Genomic DNA, 23,168 nt, shown 5'->3' on the forward strand with positions numbered 1-23,168 from the left:
CTCAGCACGACCCCCCGCACTGTCGTAGCTCTGCCGGCAGATGGCGCCGCCGCGCCGCCCGCTCCTCCCGCACGCAGCTCCCCCGGGCCCAGAGCGGGAGCGGCGGCGGTGCCAGGCGCGTGTGCGTGCGGAACATCGCCGCCCCCGCGCCGCCCGGCCCGGCCCGACCGGCGGGAGAGAGAGGGGCAGGGGGACGCAAAGGAGGAGGGGAGGGCGGCACGGGCCGGGGGGGGGGGAGGGCGGAGACGAGGCCAGCCCGAGGAAATCAAACGGCCCCGCCATGAATTAGGCAGCGGGCTGCAGAGGGGAGGGCTCCCTCCCTGCCTGCCTGCCTGCCTCCCTGCCTGCCTCCCCCGCACGGCGCCCGGCGCGATCCGCGCTGCCCCGCCCCGGAGCCGCTGGCTCGGGGCGCGCACACACACGGAGCCAGGGGGCGGGCCGGCCGGGCGGGGGGGCCCGGCAGATGAAGATGGCAATGTCTGTGATCCAAGCGTGCCGCAGCCTGGCTCTCTCAACATGGCTGCTGTCCTTTTGTTTCGTGCATCTGCTGTGCCTGGACTTCACCGTGGCCGAGAAGGAGGAGTGGTACACGGCCTTCGTCAACATCACCTACGCCGACCCGGCGGCCGGCAGCGCCGAGCTCCGCAGCGAGAAGAGCGAGTGCGGGCGTTACGGCGAGCAGTCGCCCAAGCAGGACGCCCGCGGGCAGGTGGCCCTCTCCGCCTCGCCCACCGACCGCTACGCCTGCGACCCCGGCACCCGCTTCAACGCCCCGGCGCCGGGCAAGAGCTGGGTGGCCCTCATCCCGCGGGGCAACTGCACCTACAAGGACAAGATCCGCCACGCCGCTGCCCAGAACGCCTCCGCCGTGGTCATCTACAACGTCGGCTCCAGCAACGCCAACGAGACCATCACCATGCCCCACGCAGGTGAGCCCCGGCGCCCTGCCCGCAGCGTGGGGCCGTGCTGGGTGGGTGGGCGGACGGGGCCCGTTTTCCCATGCGTGTCAGCCCCCGCATCCATCCCGCACCCTTAGGGCGCGAGCTGCTGGGGACAAGGTGTTCTCGCAGCCCCGGCAGGCAGTAAGGTGTGCTGCGGGCATGGCCAGGCAGTGCATGCCCGTCCCGAGGAGCGAAGAGCATCTCTCCGTGGTGCCATGGCAAAGGATGGATGTGCTGCTGCCAGCAATGCACGCTGGTGCTCCAGGGATGGAAAGTTAGGGAGATGGAAAGTTTGGGTGTAGTTGGAGGAACGGGTGGGACCCCGAGCCCACCACGGGGAAGCGGTGTTTGGTTTGGTTTGGTTTGGTTTGGTTTTGTTGTGCGGTGAGCACCCTCGAGCAGGTGTTGTGTGAGATCAGGTGCGATTGAGACCTTCCGAGAGGGGAGGTGCAGTGTTTACGCTGCAGGCTTATCAGGAGGTGCAATAAAGTAGGGAACACGGTGTCCGCTCTCCTGCGATAGTGTAAAAGTTGTGGGGTCCGGTGGGAATGCCGAGTGTCTGATTTGGAGAGGACGTGAGCTATTTTGTCTGGGGATAAAATGAGAGGAGCGACTCCCAGGTGAAGGCTGTGATGAAGTTGTGCTTGCAGTGTCAGCACATGGGCGCTCCGGTCCCAACATGTGCTTGTCAACTGGAACCCGGCAGAAATCCACTCATCAGAAACAACCCAAACCTCAGGTCGTGCCCACAAAAAAAACCCCCAAACACCAAAACTTTGGGTTTGTAACAGTGTTTGATCTGAAATAACGTTTCCGTGGTGGTGATTTCTGCCAGGGGTCACTGGGCTGGTCGTATACCAGCAGCCTGTGCCATGGAGAGTAAAATGCCACCCATTGTGAAACCTCAGTTTGGTTTGCCTCCAGTCACTAATCACGGCCAGCTGTTCCGTGCCAGTCGAGTGTTAGCAGAGTCAGGGGGAAATTGAAACACGGACTACAAAGCAGGACCTTATTGTAATGACATTTTAAATTTCCACATGCAGCTAAGTGGCATGGATGTGCCAAAACCCACAATTGGTTGCCTAACTGTAGCACTGCTAATGCAGAGGTGGTGCTCTTGGAGCTGTTGTGTGCAACCTCTTTAAGACATGAACCATTTCTTTGAGCAGATTGGTGTTTCTGTGGTATATTGGTGGAAGATGGGGGGAGGTGGTGGTAGTATTTTCCATTAGTTTTGTGAGACAAGCAACTCATAACCTCTTGAGCTGCTTAAAACTCTGCTTTGTAACCTGCACATGGTTTAGCAGCTGTTCAGATTATACTTCTGGGTACTTCAAGTATCACAGTTTATATCCTAAGCAGTATAAAGTAGTAGGAGCTTGTCATACCGAGGCACCCTTCAAGTAGAGCTCAGGCTGTTTGAAAGCTCAGGATGCATCTCTTGTTCTTGTCTAGTGAGTTCCTCTAAATCTGCCAACATGTTGGATCAATTAAATGGTTTGCCTGTTCTTGAAGTATGCACTAAGCTGGTTTCCCACACAAGTGGTGTTTTATTAAGAAACAGTGGGAGTAAAAAATGTGTCTAACCTTTGAAAATGTTAGAGCTTTTGTTTGCTTTAAAGTCTCCAATGAAGCAAGCAGGGAATCTTTCTTACTGCCAGTGGCCTCAGCTCTCAAAAATCCAAACACAGTGTCACTTATCTTGGGAGCAGCTTCTTTTTTATGTCATATGACTCCTCAGGGTTTATTCTGAGAATCCTTTTTGAGCACTGAATTGATACCCAGCAGTGTGATGGTACAGCAGCAGCAGAGGCTGAAGTGAAAGGCAGCTTGAGGAAAAGAATCCAGACTTGTTGAATTCGGTCCATGAAACCAAAGGGCTTTGCTAATTGATTGTGTGAGGTTGTCTTTGGTTTAGGGATATTTTTGGGGGGTTGGGAAGTTAAGAACTGGTTGTTTGCCTTACTTTAGGCACAATCTGCCCTCTGCATACAGTCAAAACTCAGGAATTTTAGGCTGTGAGTATCCTGGAACGGGAGGGGGGAAAAAACTCTTCTTAAGCAACATTTAACAAGCTAGCAGGGATTCAGAACTGGATTTGTCTTTACTCTTCCTCTTGTACCACCTTTCCTTGCTTTACAAGCTTTGTAAAATCATCTGACCTGCAGGCTTTGGTGCTTGCCTGGTCCCAGTCTAAACGACAGCATAAGCTCCAAGGGAAGAATGAATCAGGTTCTTGGTTTCTGACTTCAGCAGCATCTGCCGTGCTCTGCCCACGCCAAATCTTGGAGTGGGAAGAAGAAAATTCCATTCTGGAAAATACTTGGGGGGTGGGAGAGGAGGGTGAAATATGACCTAAAAAGCAGTTTAAGAGTCGAAAGAAATCTGATGTTACTCTCTCTTTTTTATCTTTTTAGAGGGGTTCCATGTAAGCTTAAATAAGCTCTCTGTGTACAGAAAGCAGTATATCCTGTTGCATAACGTGGCTCCTGCCCTTACTGAAGAACTATTACTCCTAAAGAGAGATGTTTTTCCTTATGTACATTCCTCTCTTCTGTGTGCTGGGACATTTTTTTTGCTGTCATTTGTCTCCTTGTGCTGCTTCTGCTCCTCTCCCCCCACCTCTCGTTTCATCTCTACCCTTGTGCTTCACTCCCACTCTTGACCAGGTAACTGCTATTTGCCCTTGCCACTTTCTGCCCAAAGCTCTTTCTGCTGCCAAAGGTCTTACCTCACAGCTGTATGTTCAGCTACATTTCCTGTTTGCTGCTGCAGTGCCTGCCAATGACCCTTTGCTAACATCATGCCTCCTGCTTTTAACATCTGTAGGCAACTGTACCAAGATACCAGTCTGGAATTTGAAGGAGGGTTGGTAGACCTCCTCCCCCTTCCAACACTAGGATGATGTTATATTGAAGCTGGTTGTGGAAAGCATCAAATACAAGCATCCAGGATTTATTTGCAAGGCACCAGGCAAACCAATCTGCCCCAGTTGAGTCACCATACTGAAAGCCTTTGCTTCTGGAAGCTTGTGCTTGGATCACTGCTTGCACATCCAGAAGAGCGAGGTAGAGTCCTGACATTCACAGGGATTGAAGAGCTCTGTGGTCCTCCTGCAGGACTTAGCTTTTGCATAATCTGCTACAGCCTTTGCAAACTGGCTTCTTTTTTGGTAGTTTGGGGTTTTTTTTTTGCTTGAAATGTGGTTTGAGGATAACTTTGCTTTTTTACTAAGTAGGTTTTAGCCAGAGGAGGAACAAATGCATCTAGAATTGCTGCTTCAGGTGCTTTTTATTTCTCCTAAATCAACTTTTCTAGAAGAAAAGTACCCTAATAATATAGAGAATGTTCTTTTTTTCCTAGAACCACAGAATTGTTAGGGCTGGAAGGCACCTCAGGGATCATCTAGTTCCAACACCCCTGCCAAGGGCAGGGACACCTCACACTAGATCAGGTTGCTCAGAGCTCCATCCAGCCTGGCCTTAAAGACCTCAAGGGAGACCTTAAGGTCCTTCGGATGAATAACCCATGGTGTTGGCTAGGACTCCTGAATGGCATTTTTTGACTTTTTAGTCCAGATTACCTGTTATTTAGGTTTGAAAAGGTTGTAGCCACTCTGTCTGCATTTATTAACTTAGTATTAATTGGAAGTATTCTCACTACCTGTTGCAGTATCTCCTAACACTTCCTCTGAGCTCTAAATAGATACAGTATGGGGACCTTCCAGCTCATTCAATGTGAGAAGTTCCTGCTCTCCAGCTCTTACTTGAGGGAACCTGGGTTCACCACTTCTCACTTGGGCACCTGTCAGATGCTTGTGGCTCGGGAGGGTTGTTAGCTGTGACTGCACACATCAGTCATAGGCGGGTGCAAGTCAGATCTTTAGCGTTCAGTGTGGTGTGTAACGTTGAGTTTGAGTTCCAGGGGGCACCAGGATACCTCGCATGGAGTAAACTGCATCCCAGGTGTTTTGCCCCAGAGGCACCTGTGAGTCAGGCAGGGTTGGTTGCATTCCTCACGCTCTGCTTTTGCAGTGCATGCCATCACAAATCTCAGGTCCTGTGCTGTGCACATCACAGCCTGCTGCCAACAAGAGGCAGGTGCCTGGGCTTTTGTGATGGCTCTTACATGCTGGCTGCTGTGTCTTTGAGATCTGGATCTCATATGTGGTCTAAGATGGCTCTGATTTCTTCCTTCTTCTTCCCTTCCTCTTTGACCCTCAAGTGCAGCATGTGTGCTCCAGATGGCAGGAGGAGGGCATGTCCAGCCCACTGCCAAACCAGGCTGTGGTGGTTTGGGTGTTACTGCCCCCCCCCACACTTAAGAAATCATCCAGACTAGACTCAGCTGAGCTGGAAATTAGAATGGAGCTTTATATTCACAGCTTAGCACAATATACAAGCAGAGAGTTACAATATCTATAGCTATAGACAGAAATAGACAAGTTAAAGGTAATACAGAAACACAGAAGCCCTCCCAGAAACCAGAGTGCCCAGGAGGGGCTCCCAGCCACCCTTCCACCTCCTTTCCAAAGCTCTACCTTATCCCAGACATTGCCTTACATGCAAGGTGAGTTTGGAGGGGGGTTAGGAAGCAGACAGATTAGTTAGCAAGTTACAGAAAGGAGGCAGCCAAAGTGCAACTCTGTTATCTATGTTTGTGTTCTTGTTTTCATACATCTCAGCAAGCCTGTGAGTGAAGCAGACATCACCACTGTTTTTTGTTTTCACAGCCTATCATCTAATTCCTCTCACTAAAATATCCTAGCTAGGCTCAAACTAGGAGATAGGTGTGTCCCTCCACACCTGCTGTGAGTTTGGCCAGCCTTCTGCACCTGCAGTTCAACAGCAGCATCTTCCTTTGTGCTCAGGTGTTCTTTTTGTCCCGTCATCACTCTCACCTTTTACATATTTCAGGCTGCTTTGGTAGTGCTTTTTCTTCTGAGCTCCTCGGTAGATTTGTAGAGACTTGCAAATGAAACATTGAAGTGGAGAATTTCTCTTTTCTACAAACTTAATTCACTACATTTGTTCCTTTACTAAAACAATTGCTTTCCTAAATGTTTGTTGAATGCTAATGAGGAAAATGTGCTGACTGCACTCACACTGAATTTACATATGGATGAGAGTGAATTAACTGAAGCTTGGAGATTTCAGGCTTCTGGAGACTGGCGTAATTATTTTGTGTCGCAGGCACCCAGGAGGGGATCTCAGAGTTCATCCAATTCTAACCCCATGCCGTGGGCAGGGACATCTCACACTAGATCGGGTTGCTCAGAGCCACATCCAAACTGGCCTTAAAGACCTCCAGGGATGAGGATGAGCCTGCAGTGTGAGTGCAGCCCAGACAGCAACCCTGTGCTGGGCTGCAGCAAGAGCAGTGTGGGCAGCAGGGCAAGGGAGGGGATTCTGCCCCTTGGCTCTGCTCTCCTCAGACCTCACCTGCAGTCCTGTGTGCAGTTCTGGAGCCCCCAACACAAGAAGGATGTGGAAGTGTTGGAGCCAGTCCAAAGGAGGCCACCAAGATGCTGAGAGGGCTGCAGCAGCTCTGCTGTGAGGACAGGCTACAAGAGTTGGGGCTCTGCACCCTGGAGGAGAGAAGGCTTCGAGGAGACCTTAGAGTGGCCTTGCAGTATCTGAAGGGGGCTACAGGAAGCCTGGGGAGGGACTAATTTCAAGGTCTTGCAATGACAGGATGAGGAGGAATGGGTTTGAACTGACAGGGGGGAGATTGAAACTGGATGTTAGGAAGAAGTTCTTTGCAGTGAGGGTGGTGAGACACTGGCACAGGTTGCCCAGGGAGGTTGTGGAGTCTTCCTCTCTGGAGACATTCAGGAACCATCTGGACATTTTCCAGTGTGATCTGCTCTAGGTGATCCTGCTCTGGCAGTGGGACTGGACCAGATGAGCTGTCGAGGTCCCTTCCAGCCCCTGACATTCCACCTCACAGCTGGGCTTGTGTGTCTCCTTTAGAGCCCGCAGCAGCCTGTGAACAGACAATGAGCCCACTGAGCTTTGCATCAGGCTGTGAGGTACAGCCTTCCCTACAAAGCACTGAACTATTGATTCATTGGAGATTGCATTGATCCTCCAGGCTTACTGGTTGCAAAAGCAATTAGATGCCCTGTAGTGATCTGCAACACTACTCATACAAGTGCTGCCTTCAGACCTCTGCAGTAAGAAGTGACACAGCAAGAAGAAAATGTTCCTCAGAAGCAAATCTGTATCAGCAGCGATTCAGGTTGCTGCCTGTTTATCTGGAGCTCCCCCTCTTGATGCACTGCCCTTAAGGGAATGGCTTGCTTTTGATAAAGTGATAGCTTGTACTTACCCCATTGGTGTTTTGGCTTTAAAATGGTCTGTGTTAGCTTGGGTTATTAGAGTACCAGGGGAGTGTGTGGCTACTGGGTCAGCTCTGGTGTGGCTCACTCATTCATGCAGGTGCATTTCTGTGCTGCTCCCTCCTTGCTACGTCACAGAGCACAGGAATGTTTTCAGGACAAGCTACAGTTGGTTCAGTGTTGGCACTTGTAAAGTCTCTGTTCCTGGTAAGAGAAGAGGAGATTTCTCTGCTTTTCTCATGTAAGCCAAGGACTAAAAGAAGCCATTATTTTGCTGTGCTTGTTTGATGGAGTTCATAGTGCATTGTCATGTGAGATGGATGAGCTTCAAGTGACCTCTGCCTCCTTACACCACGAGCCAGACCAATGAAGAGTAAGATCTTTATGAAGGGATAGCCCAGCAACTTCTTCACTTCCCAATAACTTCTGCATAGCTAACCTGCACAGAAACAGCATTCATTTCAAGACAAGCCCTCCTTCTGCCCTTTCAGTTGCATTTCAGTACTAGTCACTTGATGAGTTCTTTGATGCAGAAGGGAATGAACAATACAATCATTGACTCATAGAAATCAGATATGGAAAAGACTCAGTAGTCCATGTAACCTCTCACCTTACTTCTGTGGGACTGCTTTCTGCAGTGTTACCATCTCCTACCCTTGCAGTGCTTCTAGCTTAGCATCTTGCCAAGGAAGGAGTCTTGGAGTGCTTCAGAACCAACTGCAGTCTGTGTAAGCAGCGTAATGGTGCTGAGGCAAGAGACAGAAAATGTAGGAGGATATTAAGTAATATTTGATTCTCATAATTTCCACCAAGTCATCTTGGCAGAGGCATAACTGCTGAAGGGTAAGGTTTAGAACCAACTGTATCCATTGTACCATGCAGCCTAAGGAACTGTATAGCAACTGCAAGAAGAAAGAGGAGGCAGAGGACTTCGTAACTGGTGATGCCCAAACAGGTTTTCTCTGCTGTGTCTTGATTCCATAGTGGGATGTGACCCAGGACTGCATTAGTGCCCAGCTCTCTGTCCTCATTTCACTCCTCTAGTTTTGGTTTCTCTAAAGAGAAATCTGGATAGATAGATCATGTCAAGCACTGCACAGTGTGACCAGGTCTTGAGTGTGGGTGAGGGTTCCTTGCTTGTTCCTGAGTGCATTTAGATGTAGCAATTCTGTTCAGAGCTACAATTTCTATTCCCTCATGAGGTTGAGCCCAGGCCAACCTCGTGAAATTCAACAAGATCAAGTGTAAAGTCCTGCACCTGGGTGGGTGAAATCCCAAGCACAGATCCAGGCTGGGTGGGGAATGGCTGAGAGCAGCCCTGAGGAAAAGGACCTGGGGGTCTGGGCTGATGAAAAGCTCAACAGGAGCCTGCAGTGTGAGTGCAGCCCAGACAGTAACCCTGTGCTGGGCTGCAGCAAGAGCAGTGTGGGCAGCAGGGCAAGGGAGGGGATTCTGCCCCTTGGCTCTGCTCTCCTCAGACCCCACCTGTAGTCTTGTGTGCAGTTCTGAAGTCCCCAACACAAGAAGGACATGGAAGTGTTGGAGCCAGTCCAGAGGAGGCCACCAAGATGCTGAGAGGGCTGCAGCAGCTCTGCTATGAGGACAGGCTGAGAGAGTTGTGGCTCTGCAGCCTGGAGAAGAGAAGGCTTTGGGCAGCCCTGGGAGTGGCCTTCCAGTATCTGAAAGGGCCTAGAAGAGGGCTGGGGAGGGACTATTGACAAGGTCTTGTAATGAGAGGATGAGGAGGAATGGGTTTGAACTGGCAGAGGGGAGATTCAAACTAGATGTTAGGAAAGGGTTCTTTGCAGTGAGGGTGGTGAGACACTGGCACAGGTTGCCCAGGGAGGTTGTGGAGCACAGAATCTTTGATCACATTGGGTGATTCTGTGCTCCACAACCTCCCTTGAGGTGTTTAAGGCCAGGTTGGATGAGGCCTTGATCAATCTGTTCTAGTGGGAGATGTCCCTGCCTATGGTTGGAACTGGATGAACTTTGAGGTCTTTTCCATCCTAAAGCATTCTAAGAAGTCCCAAAAGACATGGGTGAAGACTCCAGTTGTGGAACTGATTGTATTTACCTTACCCTTTCTATCTACTGTATCTATATACCATTTAGATCTGCTGTCTTACTGACTGCCCTTATTGATGGATGATTCAGAATCCATCAAGTTTGCCTCTGATTTTGCTGTGTGTTTTTAACCACTCTTGGCTGAAGGATTACAAAACTCCCTAATAGGTTTACTGTTCTTCAGTGCATTTTCTGAGCCCCTTAGATGTAATCCTTCAGCCAGGAGAGGTCGAAAATTACCAGTTTATGTGACTTTAACCACCCTGGTGGAAACAGTGGCTTCTGGTCAAAAAATATATGAGTGGAAACACCTCTTTTTTTCCCCTCCATCTAGTAGATGGATAAAGGTTGTAAAGATTGGTTTGCTTATAAAACAACAGTACTGTGCAGCTGTGTTTTACAAGAGAGCTTTAATGTGGACATTATTTTCTTTTAAGGCTCCTTTTTAATACATTATTTGAGATCAAACCTAGAAACCTGAGCTGAGAACTGAAGGGGGATGATGAAAAGATCAACCAGTTTGTCTTATTGCCATTCTCCATCTGAATATCCAAAAGCCAGCATCCTTGATTCTTGGGTACTTAAAGGTATAATAGCCTTTTCAAATAATTGGTCCTTTCTTTGCCCTCTGAAGAGTGGCTTATAAAAAAACATCAATAAAGTGAAGTGCCTGTTCATTTGCTTCTGACAGTATAATTGTAGTGATAGTCAATTACACTGCTAGACCTAAGGGTTTGTCAGGGTTTCAATCTCAAATTTCATCTGTTTAACTGTGTCTGGCAGTCTAGTAGCCCCTGCAGGAAATTGGAAAGGTAACTCTTTAATTTTAACCTTCTTTTCAGTTTGAGATGAAGTTAGGGATAAAAAAAAACCAAAATGTTGATCTGTTTACTTCCAAGCACATAGAAATGTAAATTGCAGCCATATAACATCATGGAGTCCTGGAGTCCAGTTCTGGACTCCTCAATTCAAGAGAGATGTTGAGATACTAGAACATATCCAGTTCTGGAGCCCCTGTGACAAGAGGGCTGTGGAGATGCTGGAGCGTGTCCAGAGCAGGGCCAGAGGATGCTCAGAGGGCTGCAGCAGCTCTGCTGTGAGCACAGACTGAAGAGTTGGGGCTGTGCAGGCTGGAGAAGAGGAGGCTCCCAGGTGACCTTCTTGGGGCCTTCCAGGATCTCAAGGGGCCTGCAGAAAAGCTGGGGAGGGACTTTTGAGGCTGTCAGGGAGTGCCAGGACTGGGGGCAATGGAGCAAAGCTGGAGATGGGGAGAGTCAGGCTGTATGTGAGGAGGAAGCTGTTGAGCATGAGAGTGGTGGGAGGTTGGAATGGGTTGCAATCATATACATATGGGACAGTCCCATACTACTGCCATAATTGTCTGTGAACCATCATCATTTGTACTTGAAGGTTGACTTAATTATACAGGAGATTATTCTTCTTCACAATTTGTCCCATACCTTGGGCTTTCTCCCTTTTGATGAGCTCTTTGGTTGGCCTCTTACTGTTCAAAGCTCTCCTTACAAGGTATCTCTTTTTGCAAGTCATTGTATGAGTACTTCACTAGATAATATGCCTGTTGTAAAGAGAATTGTGCATCAAATTAATCTCTGACTTCCAGCTTTATAAATCACACATCATTAATCCATGCTCTTCTCTTCATTGCTTCATCTTGCAGTCCTTGTCAAAAAAACCCATTCTCCAGCACTGTCACTGTTGTATTGTGTTGAATATGTCTGACATTGCACAGGAACACTGTAGATGAACTCAAAAGCCTAGTGAGAAGTTTCATCTTCAGCTCACCTCTATGTCATAGAATCAAGCAGGTTGGAAGAAACCTCCAAGCTCATCCAGTCCAACCTAGCACCCAGCCCTAGACAAGCAACCAGACCATGGCACTAAGTGCCTCATCCACTCTTCTTGAACAGTGACTCCACTGCCATCCAGGGCAGCCCATTCCAATGCCAATCACTCTCTCTGCCAACAACTTCCTCCTAACAGCCAGCCTAGACCTCCCCTGACACAGCTTGAGACTGTGTCCCCTTCTGCTGGTGCTGCTTGCCTGGCAGAAGAGCCCAACCCCACCTGGCTACAGCCTCCCTTCAGGGAGTTGCAGACAGCAATGAGCTCTGCCCTGAGCCTCCTCTGCTGCAGGCTGCACACTCCCAGCTCCCTCAGCCTCTCCTCACAGGGCTGTGCTCCAGGCCCCTCACCAGCTTCATTGCCCTTCTCTGGACACAAGAGCTAACTGTACATTGTGTCAGCACTAGTTGAAGATGTGCTGCAGGTTGGCTGTGTTCAGGCCTTGGCACAATAAACTGTGTGGTTTTATTGTTTTGCTTAACTTGATTTTGTGGAGCACTTGAAAAGCTTTTACACCTAGTTGTTACCCTCACACTAGCAGAGCAGTTCCAGTTCCTGATGATCAAAGCTCTGGGTGTCCTTAACACGTTTCACTATAAAATACTTTTTGGGTTTTCCAATAATGCAAGAGTTCTGTATCAGTATCTGATAAGACTTCTCTGGTTTTCCATCCCCTGTCTTTCCTCCCAGACAAGCAGCAACAGAAGAAGGGGACACAGTCTCAAGTTGTGCCAAGGGAGGTCTAGGCTGGCTGTTAGGAGGAAGTTGTTGTCAGAGAGAGTGATTGGCATTGGAATGGGCTGCCCAGGGAGGTGGTGGAGTTGCTGTGCCTGAAGGTGTTGAAGCAAAGCCTGGATGAGGCACTTAGTGCCATGGTCTGGTTGCTTGTCTAGGGCTGGGTGCTAGGTTGGCCTGGCTGAGCTTGGAGGTCTCTTCCAACCTGGTTAATTCTATTCTCTTTTTCCATATCCATATTTTCTGTTAGAAGGCAGAAAAACACATTTCTGCTTTTCCTTTGCTTCTTCAGAAGTGTCTGTATTAGTGAATCTTATACCTTTGGTTCTGTTTCTAGGGCATTGCTGTCTTTGTATTCAGAAAAAGAGATCTTTAAAACAGAACAGTCTTATGCTAGAGTCTCATTTATGACTGAATCATTGAATCAGGGATGGAAGGGACAATAAGGATCAGCCAGTTCCAACCCCCCTGCCATGGGCTGGGACTCCCTACCCTAGATCAGGCTGCACACAGCCTCAGCCAGCCTGGCCTTAAACACCTCCAGGGATGGGGCCTCAACCACCTCCCTGGGCAACCCATTCCAAGCTCTTACCCCTCTCATGCTGAACAGCTTCCTCCTCATGCCCAGTCTGAATCTGCCCACCTCCAGCTTTGCTCCATTCCCCCCTGTCTTGGCACTATCTGATATCCTTATTGCTTCTTAAACACTTTTCCCTCTCTCATCTTTTGAAGCCTCTGTTATGCACTTGCTGTCCCCTGGTTTTACCTGCCAGCATCACATTCCTTGACTGCAGCAGCTTTCAATGCAGTTGTGTGGTCTCCATGCCTGGTCTTTGTATGTCCCATGTGTTTGAAGTACCATCTGCTTGTCCATGAAATTCTTCACCTTTCCTCAACACTCTATCCAGACTTTTCACGGTGGGAAACCAGGAGCTGAGTGAAATCCATTATGTCTTGTTAATGTATTGCCTTTGATGTTTTCCTCTTGCCTGCCTTCTCCTTCAATCTGCTCTCCCTTTCATTCTCCACTTTTTTTTCCTCCTTTTTTTTTTCCAGGGAATGTAATTTATTTACTTTCCACACTTGTAATAAATCTTTCCCTCAGACTTCTTACCCTTTTCCCCCCCATTCTTTCCTTGTCTTTCTCTGTGATCTGCACCTATTTTTCATCTCTTCTATGATTCCCCCTCCCCTTTTCTCCCCAGGTTGACAAAAATAGCCAAAGGCTGTTGCTTTACATGCAGAGCTGACTGTAAGGGAAAGCAGAGCAGAGCAGAGCAGGATTATCTTCTTTTTGGTTACTTTTCCTTTGCAGCTGACTCAGGGTTTAAAGAGCATCTGCTGTCTGCTGCTCAGGGTCAGCTGGGAGGTGTGGGACGCCAGCAATGAGGACACATGGTTGTGCTGTTTATGTTCAGAAGGCTGCCAGTCAGGCACAGCACACTTGCTGTGCATAGAATGGCTTTGTGCTGAATCATAGAGTCAGCCAGGTTGGAAGACACCTCCAAGCTCATCCAGTCCAACCTATCCCCCAGCCCTGGCCATTCAGTTAGATCATAGCACTAAGTGCCTCATCCAGGCTTTTCTTGAACACCTCCAGAGATGTCAGCTCCACAACCATAGAATCAGCCAGGTTGGAAGAGAGCTCCAAGCTCATCCAGTCCAACCTAGCACCCAGCCCTGGCTAATCAACCAGACCATGGCACTAAGTGCCCCATCCAGGCTTTGCTTCAACACCTCCAGGGATGGCAACTCCACAACCATAGAATCAACCAGGTTGGAAGAGACCTTCAAGATCATCCAGTCCAACCTAACTCCTATGTGCTAGTTTTAGACTAGCTGGAATATTTTAGTGAGAAGAATTAGAGATAGGCTGTGAAAAGGGTACAGTGGTGGTCTACTGCACTCATAGGCTTGCTGAGATGGATTAAAAACAAGAACACAAACACAGATAACACAGTTGCAGTGGCTCTCTGCAGCTGGTGTCTGTACTTTCCTCCCTGGCCTGCTTTCTGTGTAACTAATTTTTCTGCTTCCTACCCCCCCTGACATAGATAACAGAGTTGCTCTTTGGCTGCCTCCTTTCTCTCTCTAACTTGCTAACTAATCTGTCTGCTTCCTAACACCTCTCCAAACTCACCTTGCACATAAGGCAAAGTCTGGGATAAGGTAGAGGGGTGGAAAGAAGGTGGAAAAGTGGTTGGGAGCCTCTCCTGGGCACTCTGATTGCTGGGAGGGCTGCTGTGTTTCCATACCACTTCTTAACTTGTATATTTCTGTGTGTAGCTGTAAATACTGTAACTATCTCCCTGTATCTTGTGCTAAGCTGTCAATGTAAAGCTTCATTCCTTAGCCTCCAGCTTGGCTTAGTCCAGTCTGGGTGATTTCATAAGGGTGGGGGGCAGGTAACCCTCAAACCATCACATCCTGACACTCCAAAGCCTTTTTCATCCATTCTTAGAAGACTACCTTATGGTCCCTCAGTATGCAAAGGGGCAGATCCTGTGCTTACATGCTTTTGCAGAAGAAGATTTTAGATTCCCCCACCAACTGCTAGGAAAAAATCAAGGGACCAGGAATTTGTACATCAAAAAGTGTTTTTCTTGAGTAGTGAAATAGATTTTTTTCTTTCCCCCCCCCAGTGTTTATGGGAAGATTTTTGCTCTCCATAGAAGATCTTACAGTTCAAAGTTCCAATAAAGATTTTATTTCAGTAAATAATTCATGTCTCAGAATGTCAGGTTCAAAGCAGTTTGGTTCCCCTTTCCTCTTTTTTTGCTGATATATTACTTTTTAATCAGCTTCTACCACATTTTAGACACTAGCTCCATCCTTGAGCCCAGACCTGACTTCTTCCCAGTGCAAACATTCTGCTTTCACCAGGAATCAGTGCATGCATTTGATCATAAATCTTATCTAGAGACACTGAACTGAGACTTGCAGTGCTGCATTTCCTTTCCCTGTGTCAATGTGTCAGCAGCTTTCTGTCTTGCCACAGTGCAGTCCCTGAGCTGGAAGATCTTTGGCCCCTGCTGTGTGTGTATATATCATTACCAGCAGTCTAGCCATGGCTTTAACACTGTCTCTGGATACACAAGGGAATGATGCTTGGTATGAGATAAAGATTGCCCTCATAGACAAAGGCATAACAAGGCTCAGTAGTTGTCAAGAGAAGTGAGACAAATTCAGGCCTGTAGTAAGATGCAATTTCCTAAGTGGTTACCCATGACTTAATGGTGTTTGAATGGGCTTGGGTAGCTCTGTGAAAGTCCCAGCCTGAGAAATGACTCCATTCTTTGTAAAGAAAATGTGGCAGTGTGTGTACAGGGAAGGTCAGAGAAGGTGATCATGGTGGTTCTTTATGGCTTTCAGCATTGTACACTTCTGGAACTACCACTCAGGTCTTTTCCACACTTGGGCAACAAAGGTGATGAGGGGCCTGGAGCACAGCCCTGTGAGTAGAGGCTGAGGGAGCTGGGGGTGTGCAGCCTGCAGAAGAAGAGGCTCAGGGCAGAGCTCATTGCTGTCTGCAGCTCCCTGAAGGGAGGCTGTAGCCAGGTGGGGTTGGGCTCTTCTGCCAGGCAAGGAGCACCAGAGCAAGGGGACATAGTCTCAAGCTGTGGCAGGGGAGGTCTAGGCTGGCTGTTAGGAGGAAGTTGTTGGCAGAGAGAGTGATTGGCATTGGAATGGGCTGCCCAGGGAGGTGGTGGAGTTGCTGTCCCTGGAGGTGTTGAAGCCAAGCCTGGCTGGGGCACTTAGTGCCATGGTCTGGTTGATTGGCCAGGGCTGGGTGCTAGGTTGGCCTGGCTGAGCTTGGAGCTCTCTTCCAACCTGCTTGATTCTATCTTTTTTTTTCCTCAATAGCTAAGGCCTTGCTCCCCATTAATTTTTGCACCCATCTTTCTCCTGTTAGACATGAAACATAAAGCAAGCACTGAATTTTTCTCGTAGAGTATTGTCTGTTGATTGTCTTGTACATGTGATGTTTGGGATCTCTTCTTAGTTCTCACCCCAAGACTGTGTGGAGTCAGCAGAGTGATTTCTGTTGGTCTTTTCTGGACAATTTATTTTGCATCCATTGCAGAAATATTTTCCAGTGATGCAGAGATAACTCTGGTAGTTTTATCACAAAGCTGTTGTCTTTGGCTTGGACTAAACTAATCTGCTGGGGATTAGCCTGCAAAGTAGGAGCTATTGTCCATATGTAAAGCAAAAGACTGCTTGGTAGTAATGACAGCAGGGAGGCAACTGGAGCTGTGTCTCTCCTAGACCAACACAGCAGCTCCTAAAGTCTCTTACTTGTAGATGAGACTGATCCTTAACAATCACTCCTCACATTACCAACGTAGTGATTTGGCTGTCATAAACTCAGAGGTAGGTATTTCAAATTTTAGGTTAGGCATTACTCCTGATGTCTGCATTCCATGGAAGTCATGTAGAGAGAGCTTCGTGTGCCAGTCTGAGATGCTGCTTGCACAAATGGTTGTAGTTAAGCTGATGTTTAGCTCTTGGCTGTAGTTAAGCTGGTGCTCAGCTCTTGGGCACAGTGCAGTGAAGGTGGTGCTCAGCTCTTGCAAAGAGTGGGCCAAAAGTTGAGCCCTGACTGAATGTGTTTGAAAGTGGTTTTGTAAGAAAATGCTGTCTCAAAGTGGTAGAAGTGTCTTGGGCAGCCCAGAGGTTTATTGCTCTGTGTTACTGTGGTGATCTTGAGGGATCTTCTGCACTGCAGCACTGGAATGATCAAGGTCCTTACAACGACTCACTTCTGATTGTAAACCTAAGAGATAAACTTCATGCAGCTCATGAAGGAGGTGCTTTAGAAATACCTATTCAAAGAGATGCTTCCATTATTTCATGCTTCTCCACACAGACTGCCTTGTGCTGTCTTGGTTATCAGGACACCTACACCACAGTAAGAAAAAGAAGTACTTCCTTAACTTCCAGTGAACACTGTTCCTCTCCTGTCTGGGGAAGATTTGACTGCCCAAACCCTGTGAAGCCCAGATGCTTGGGTAGCTCTGTGAAAGTCCCAGCCTGAGAAATGACTCCATTCTCTGTAAAGAAAATGTGGCAGTGTGTGTACAGGGAAGGTCAGAGAAGGTGATCATGGTGGTTCTTTATGGCTTTCAGCATTGTACACTTCTGGAACTACCACTCAGGTCTTTTCCACACTTGGACAACGAAGCTGGCGAGGGGCCTGGAGCAGAGCCCTGTGAGTAGAGGCTGAGGGAGCTGGGAGTGTGCAGCCTGCAGAAGAGGAGGCTCAGGGCAGAGCTCATTGCTGTCTGCAACTCCCTGAAGGGAGGCTGTAGCCAGGTGGGGTTGGGCTCTTCTGCCAGGCAAGCAGCAACAGAAGAAGGGGACAGAGTCTCAAGTTGTGTCAGGGGAGGTCTAGGCTGGCTGTTAGGAGGAAGTTGTTGTCAGAGAGAGTGATTGGCATTGGAATGGGCTGCCCAGGGAGGTGGTGGAGTCACTGACCCTGGAGGTGTTGAAGCCAAGCCTGGCTGGGGCACTTAGTGCCATGGTCTGGTTGATTGGCCAGGGCTGGGTGCTAGGTTGGCCTGGATGAGCTTGGAGGTCTCTTCCAACCTGATTGATTCCCTGATTTAAGCACCCTGAGGCTGTAGCAATGAAGAGATTGTAGCTCCTTTTCTTGTGGAAGGATGCTGCACTGTGCAGATCTGGTGTCATGGAAACTGCAAGAATGTCTGAAGTTTTAAATAGGGGATGAATTTGAGATGCATTTCTCTAGCTACTTTGGAAGAAGCACACAAATGGCTTGGCTGGAAAAGTTAGAAGAAGTACACAGGATAAAAATAAGTCTCCAGTGCCAGTATGATGGTCTCCATCATTCTTAGGTGGAGTGTTGGGGGTTAGGCTGGGCTTTAAACTGACTTTTCATAGGCCTGTTTTCTTTCTGCAGGCTGCTTTCAGGGCAGATCAAGTGATGATTTCTGAACTTTCAGGTTAGCCACCATTCCTTTGGTTGATTCTGTTCTGTGATTCTATTCTTTAAGAGTCTCCCAAGTCCCCATTTTATTTAATCACAGAAATGCTGCTGTTAATAACAGCAAACAGAAATAAATGCATTTATTTCTTTGTTTTAATGTTAATAACTAAATGCTTCTGTTAATAACAGAAATGCTTCTGCTAATAACATAAAATAGCAAATTCCAACCCCCAAATCTTTCCTTTTTAGAGATTAGAGCATGATTGCCAGCAATTGCTTTCAGTTAGTAACCTCTGCTTCTAGAGTCCTAACCCTGCTGAGGTCAATGCCAAAACCTCATAAGGATTTTGTTGCCAAGTAGTTAAAGCAAGAAAATAAGTATCTGAAGTTGTTGTGTATCTTCTGCTGGCTTCAGAGTGCTTAGCACATTGCTGCTAGGAACAGAGAAGCCTCACTCATGGCAACTCAACAGAAATAACAGCAGTCTTTCAGCAGTGATGTTGCTGGAGTGTTAGCAGGCTGCCTTTCAGATGAATTACCTTTCTCAGAGTCAAGTAACACAACAGACAGCACCAGGGCTTCAGCAAGGTCATTTAGTAATTGAGGAAAATTAAAAGCCAGCCTGTCAGTGCCTTGGAGCTGCAAGTATTAGCTTGCATGAGTTCTCCAGCACATTGAATGGAAAGGTCATAGAATCAGTCAGGTTGGAAGAGACCTCCAAGCTCATCCAGCCCAACCTAGCACCCAGTCCAGTCAACCAGACCATGGCACTAAGTGCCTCATCCAGGCTTGGCTTCAACACCTCCAGGGACAGTAACTCCACCACCTCCCTGAGCAGCCCATTCCAATGCCAATCACTCTTTCTGCCAACAGCTTCCTCGCAACATCCAGCCTAGACCTCCCCTGGCACTCTTGACTTTATACTTGCATTAGCTGGCAAGCTCAGCTTCCCACAGGGGCTCCAGACCCTCTGTGTAGGCTCAGTCTCCAGTGACAGGGGGCAGAAATTGAGCTGAGACCATGTCAAGCTGCTCTTCAAACTAGCACATGTCCCCACAGGCATCTCCTGTTGCCAACCCTGGACAAGGGCAGTGATGCTTTGGCATGTCCAGATTGTGAAATCATAGAATCAGGCAGGTTGGAAGAGACCTCTGAGTGACTGTAAAATTTCTGCAGCCAGTGTTACAGTTATGACATAGATAGAAGTTAATTTCCTTACCTTTGTGAGCAGTAGGGTCATGCCTTCTGTGGATTTCTGGCAGTGGCCTTCAAAGCAAATTCTCCTGAAGTCTGCTGCCAAGCCAGAGTGTAGTTCTTGCAGGACTTAAGGCTGTTGTGTGAAACGAAAGGAACGGGAGCAGGGTGTGTGGTGCTGTTAGAGCTGTGTGGCAAGAAGAGGCTGGAGTGCCTGGTTTGCAAGCTGCAGGTGCTTGCTAGCTCAGTTCCTAGAGCAGGCAGGCTCACAGGAGCTGCAAGAGAGGCTGCTGCCTGACAAAAGTCATGATTGAGCTAAGGGCTGCCAAGTTTGGAGCAGGTACTGGCTGCAAAGCCTGCAGAAGGCCCTGCTCTATATTTGGAGAGTGAGAGCAGGATGATTGTCACACCTCTCCTCACTAACTGCTATGCTAAGCAGGGATGGCAATGATGACAGCCTTAGCATGGAGGGAATGCTTCAGTGATGCTTGTTAGGAGAATGCTCCAAATGAGTGTTTGCAGTTTCCAGTGAAGGTGGTTGAAGCCACTCATCCAGATGCCATATAAAGGAGGACAGGTGAGACAGAAATAGGTACAGAAACAAAGTCTATCCACATTAAGCCTAGCAGAGGTCACTCCATATCTGTTTCCTGTCTGGCCAAGTCAGAATGGCACTTAATACAGGCTGACTTTGTTCCAAACAGATGATCACTTAATAGAGCTTGGGATCTAGAATCATGGAATGGTTTAGGTTGGAAGGGACCTCAAGGATCATCCAGTTTCAGCCCCCCCACTATAGGTAGGGACACCTCCCACCAGAACAGGCTGCTCAAGGCCTCATCCAACCTGGCCTTGTGCACCTCCATAGAGGGTGTGGAGCACAGCAAAGATCACATTCTGTGCTCCACAGCCTCCCTGGGCAACCTGTGCCAGTGTCTCACCACCCTCACTGCCAAGAACCCTTTCCTAATATCCAGTTTCAATCTCCCCTCTGCCAGTTTAAACCCATTCCTCCTTGTCCTGTCATTAGAAGACCTTGTCAGTAGTCCCTCCCCAGCCTTCCTCTTGGTCCCCTTCAGATACTGGAAGGTCACTCCAAGATCTCCTCAAAGCCTTCTCTTCTTCAGACTGCAGAGTCCCAACTCTTGCAGCCTGTCCTCACAGCAGAGCTGCTGCAGCCCTCTGAGCATCTTGGTGGCCTCCTCTGGACTGGCTCCATCAGTTCCGTGTCCTTCTTGTGCTGGGGGCTCCAGAACTGCACACAGCAATTTCTGTCTCTTTTGCTATTATTCCTGGCAGCTGAGACCACAGGGCAGGCAGTACCACATGCAGGCATCAGTGCCTTTGTCCTAACGTGCAGGTTGTGCTTCCAGTGATGAAAGAAAGCTGGGGAGGGACTTTGTAGGATGTCAGGTGGTGATGGGACTGGGGAGAATGGAGCAAAGCTGGAGGTGGGGAAATTCAGACTGAATGTTAGGAAGAAGCTCTTCAGCATGAAGGTGGTGAGAGCCTGGAATGGGTTGCCCAGGGAACTGGTGGAAGCCTCATCCCTGGAGGTGTTCAAGGCCAGGCTGGATGAGGCACTGGACAGCCTGATCTATTGTGAGGTGTCCCTGCCCATGGCAGGGGGGTTGGAACTGGATGATCTTTGTGGTCCCTTCCAACCCTGACTGATTCTCTGACTGTATGCTGAGCTGTTTTGAGTGCTTGCAGGCTCTTCAAAACCACTGCTATGTTAATCTCCTTTAGCTTCTGTAGCATGCTCCAGATCACTCTTTCCTTCCTGGGTTTGATGACAAGATACTGAATGGTGTGATTTGTACTGCAAGTGGCTGATTTTCAGCTTTCACTTCACCTTCATTGTGAGAATGTGTGACTGCTTAACTCCTTTGTAAGCCTCCAGCATACCTTCTTACAGAGGATCTCTTTGCTAATGGAAGTATTTGCCACCCAGAGAATCCCTGTCTCTCGGTCAGAATAGGCATTGTTTCATCCTAAAGTCACTTTCTGAGCTCTTTAATACAAATAAATAGCAAGAGGCTAAATGCAGGCAGAAATATCCAACACACAGCTGTGCCTAACTGAAATGTTACAATTACATAAAAGCATCATCAGAGATCAAAGGAGAGATGGGGAAAGGTGATTCAGCAGAGAGATAACAGAGGAGCTGGAGTTCACGATTTGAGCTGGTAGCTCTCTTCTGCTCGTGCTTAGGCACTGAGTCATCTCAGGCAGAAAGGCTAAATGAAGAGAGGAGAACATAAGCTGCCATACAAGAGCCAGGGCAAGCAGAACTACCTTCCTGGCCTCTCACAGAATCTTAGATTGGAAAACGACCTTCAAGGTGACTGAGTCCAAGCATTAGTTTCACATTGACTAAACCAAATCCCTCAGCACATCTCATCACTGTGAATCGCTAGGGTTGGAAGGGAGCACCAGAATCAGCCAGTCCAACCTTCACCCCAGCAGCCTTCATCACTACACCATAGCCTCAAGCACCACATGCACTCTCCTCTTAAATACCTCCAGGGGTAGTGACTCCACCACCTCTCTGGGCAGCCTGTTCCAGTGCCTGACCACCTGCTCAGCAAAGAACTTCCTCCCAAAATCCAACCTAAACATCCCCTGACACAACTTGAGGCCATTTCCTCTTGTCCTAATTTGGGAGAAGAGACCAGCTCCAGCCTCACTGCAAACTCCTTTCAGTCTGGAATCACCCAGACCATGGCCTCATCCTGGCTTTGCTTCAACACCTTCAGGGATGGCACTCCACCACCTCCCTGGGCAGCCCATTCCAATGCCAGTCACTCTCTCTGCCAACAACTTCCTCCTAACATCCAGCCTAGACCTCCTCTGGCACAACTCCAGACTGTGTCCCCTTGTTCTATTGCTGCTTGCCTGGCAGAAGAGCCCAACCCCACCTGGCTACAGCCTCCCTGCAGGTAGCTGTAGCCAGCAATGAGCTCTGCCCTGAGCCTCCTCTGCTGCAGGCTGCACACCCCCAGCTCCCTCAGCCTCTCCTCACAGGGCTCTGCTCCAGGCCCCTCACCAGCTTTGGCGCCCTCCTGTGGACACCTTCCAGCACCTCAACATCTCTCTGCAATGGAGGAGCCCAGAACTGGGCACAGCACTCAAGGAGTGGCCTGAGCAGTGCTGAGTCCAGGGGCAGAAGAACCTCCCTTGTTTAGTTTCTGAACATCTGAGAGCTGAAGCATTTCACATCAGATTCCTGTTTCAAGCAGTTTAAAGAGTTATGAGAGTCACATTCCATCTAGAGCTGTAATCTGAAATTTCTGGCTCTGGTACCTGTCAGATAATGAGGTTTCAGTGGGGGGAATATGGCACTTCCCTTATCAGCTGTAGAAAGATTCAACACTTACAACCAGCAGGTGTTACAAGGAAATCCATGCTGGTATGCATTTGAGTACTAAACCTAAAGGATCTAATTAGCAATGTACTGTGATAGCAGCATTATGTTGAGTGAATTTGTTTTCATCATCCTCAAACCTTGCCTAAACAGCAGAGAAATGGTGGAAGCCTTGCAACAAACCATGTAACAGCATCAGTCACACTTGCACCAGATGTAGTGTGGCCAAAAATGTGAAGCTTGTGAATCCTGACAGGCACCTTTGACACATCTTTGTCTTAGAAATCTGAGTGCATGGAGCACCCTCTGAAGAGATCATTTCAGCAGAGCACTGAGAAGTATGTGCTAGGAAGGATTTATTTCTGACTGAATAGTCAGAAGCAAAGCCTGTGTTGCTATAAAAGGAAGAGCACAGAGGAAGGACTCTGCCTCCTTAAAGCAGATTTGGACCCATTTCATAGAATCAGGCAGGGTTGGAAGGGACCATAAGGATCAGCCAGTTCCAACCCCCCTGCCATGTCCAGGGATACCCTACCCTAGAGCAGGCTGCACACAGCCTCAGCCAGCCTGGCCTTAAACACCTCCAGCCACGGGGCCTCAACCACCTCTCATGCTCAACAACTTCCTCCTCACCTCCAGTCTCAATCTCCCCACCTCCATCTTTGCTCCATTCTCCCTGGTCCTGCCACTCCCTGAGAGCCTAAAAAGTCC

At 48.5% G+C, this 23,168-nt stretch overlaps 1 protein-coding gene across 1 annotated transcript in view; it reads left to right on the forward strand.

Annotated features, from left to right (window-relative positions):
• Positions 1 to 318: 318 nt before the first annotated feature.
• Positions 319 to 23,168, forward strand: part of RNF150 (ring finger protein 150) — a 112,300-nt gene continuing 89,450 nt past the window's right edge. Inside the window, exon 1 of the mRNA XM_064149516.1 lies at positions 319 to 929. Within this exon, the coding sequence (XP_064005586.1) occupies positions 464 to 929 (466 nt within the window). The 5' untranslated portion in view covers positions 319 to 463. The remainder of the gene's footprint in view (positions 930 to 23,168) is intronic.

The sequence above is a fragment of the Pogoniulus pusillus genome, chromosome 10 (assembly GCF_015220805.1).
Source record: "Pogoniulus pusillus isolate bPogPus1 chromosome 10, bPogPus1.pri, whole genome shotgun sequence".
In the NCBI taxonomy this organism is placed as follows: Eukaryota; Metazoa; Chordata; class Aves; order Piciformes; family Lybiidae; genus Pogoniulus; species Pogoniulus pusillus.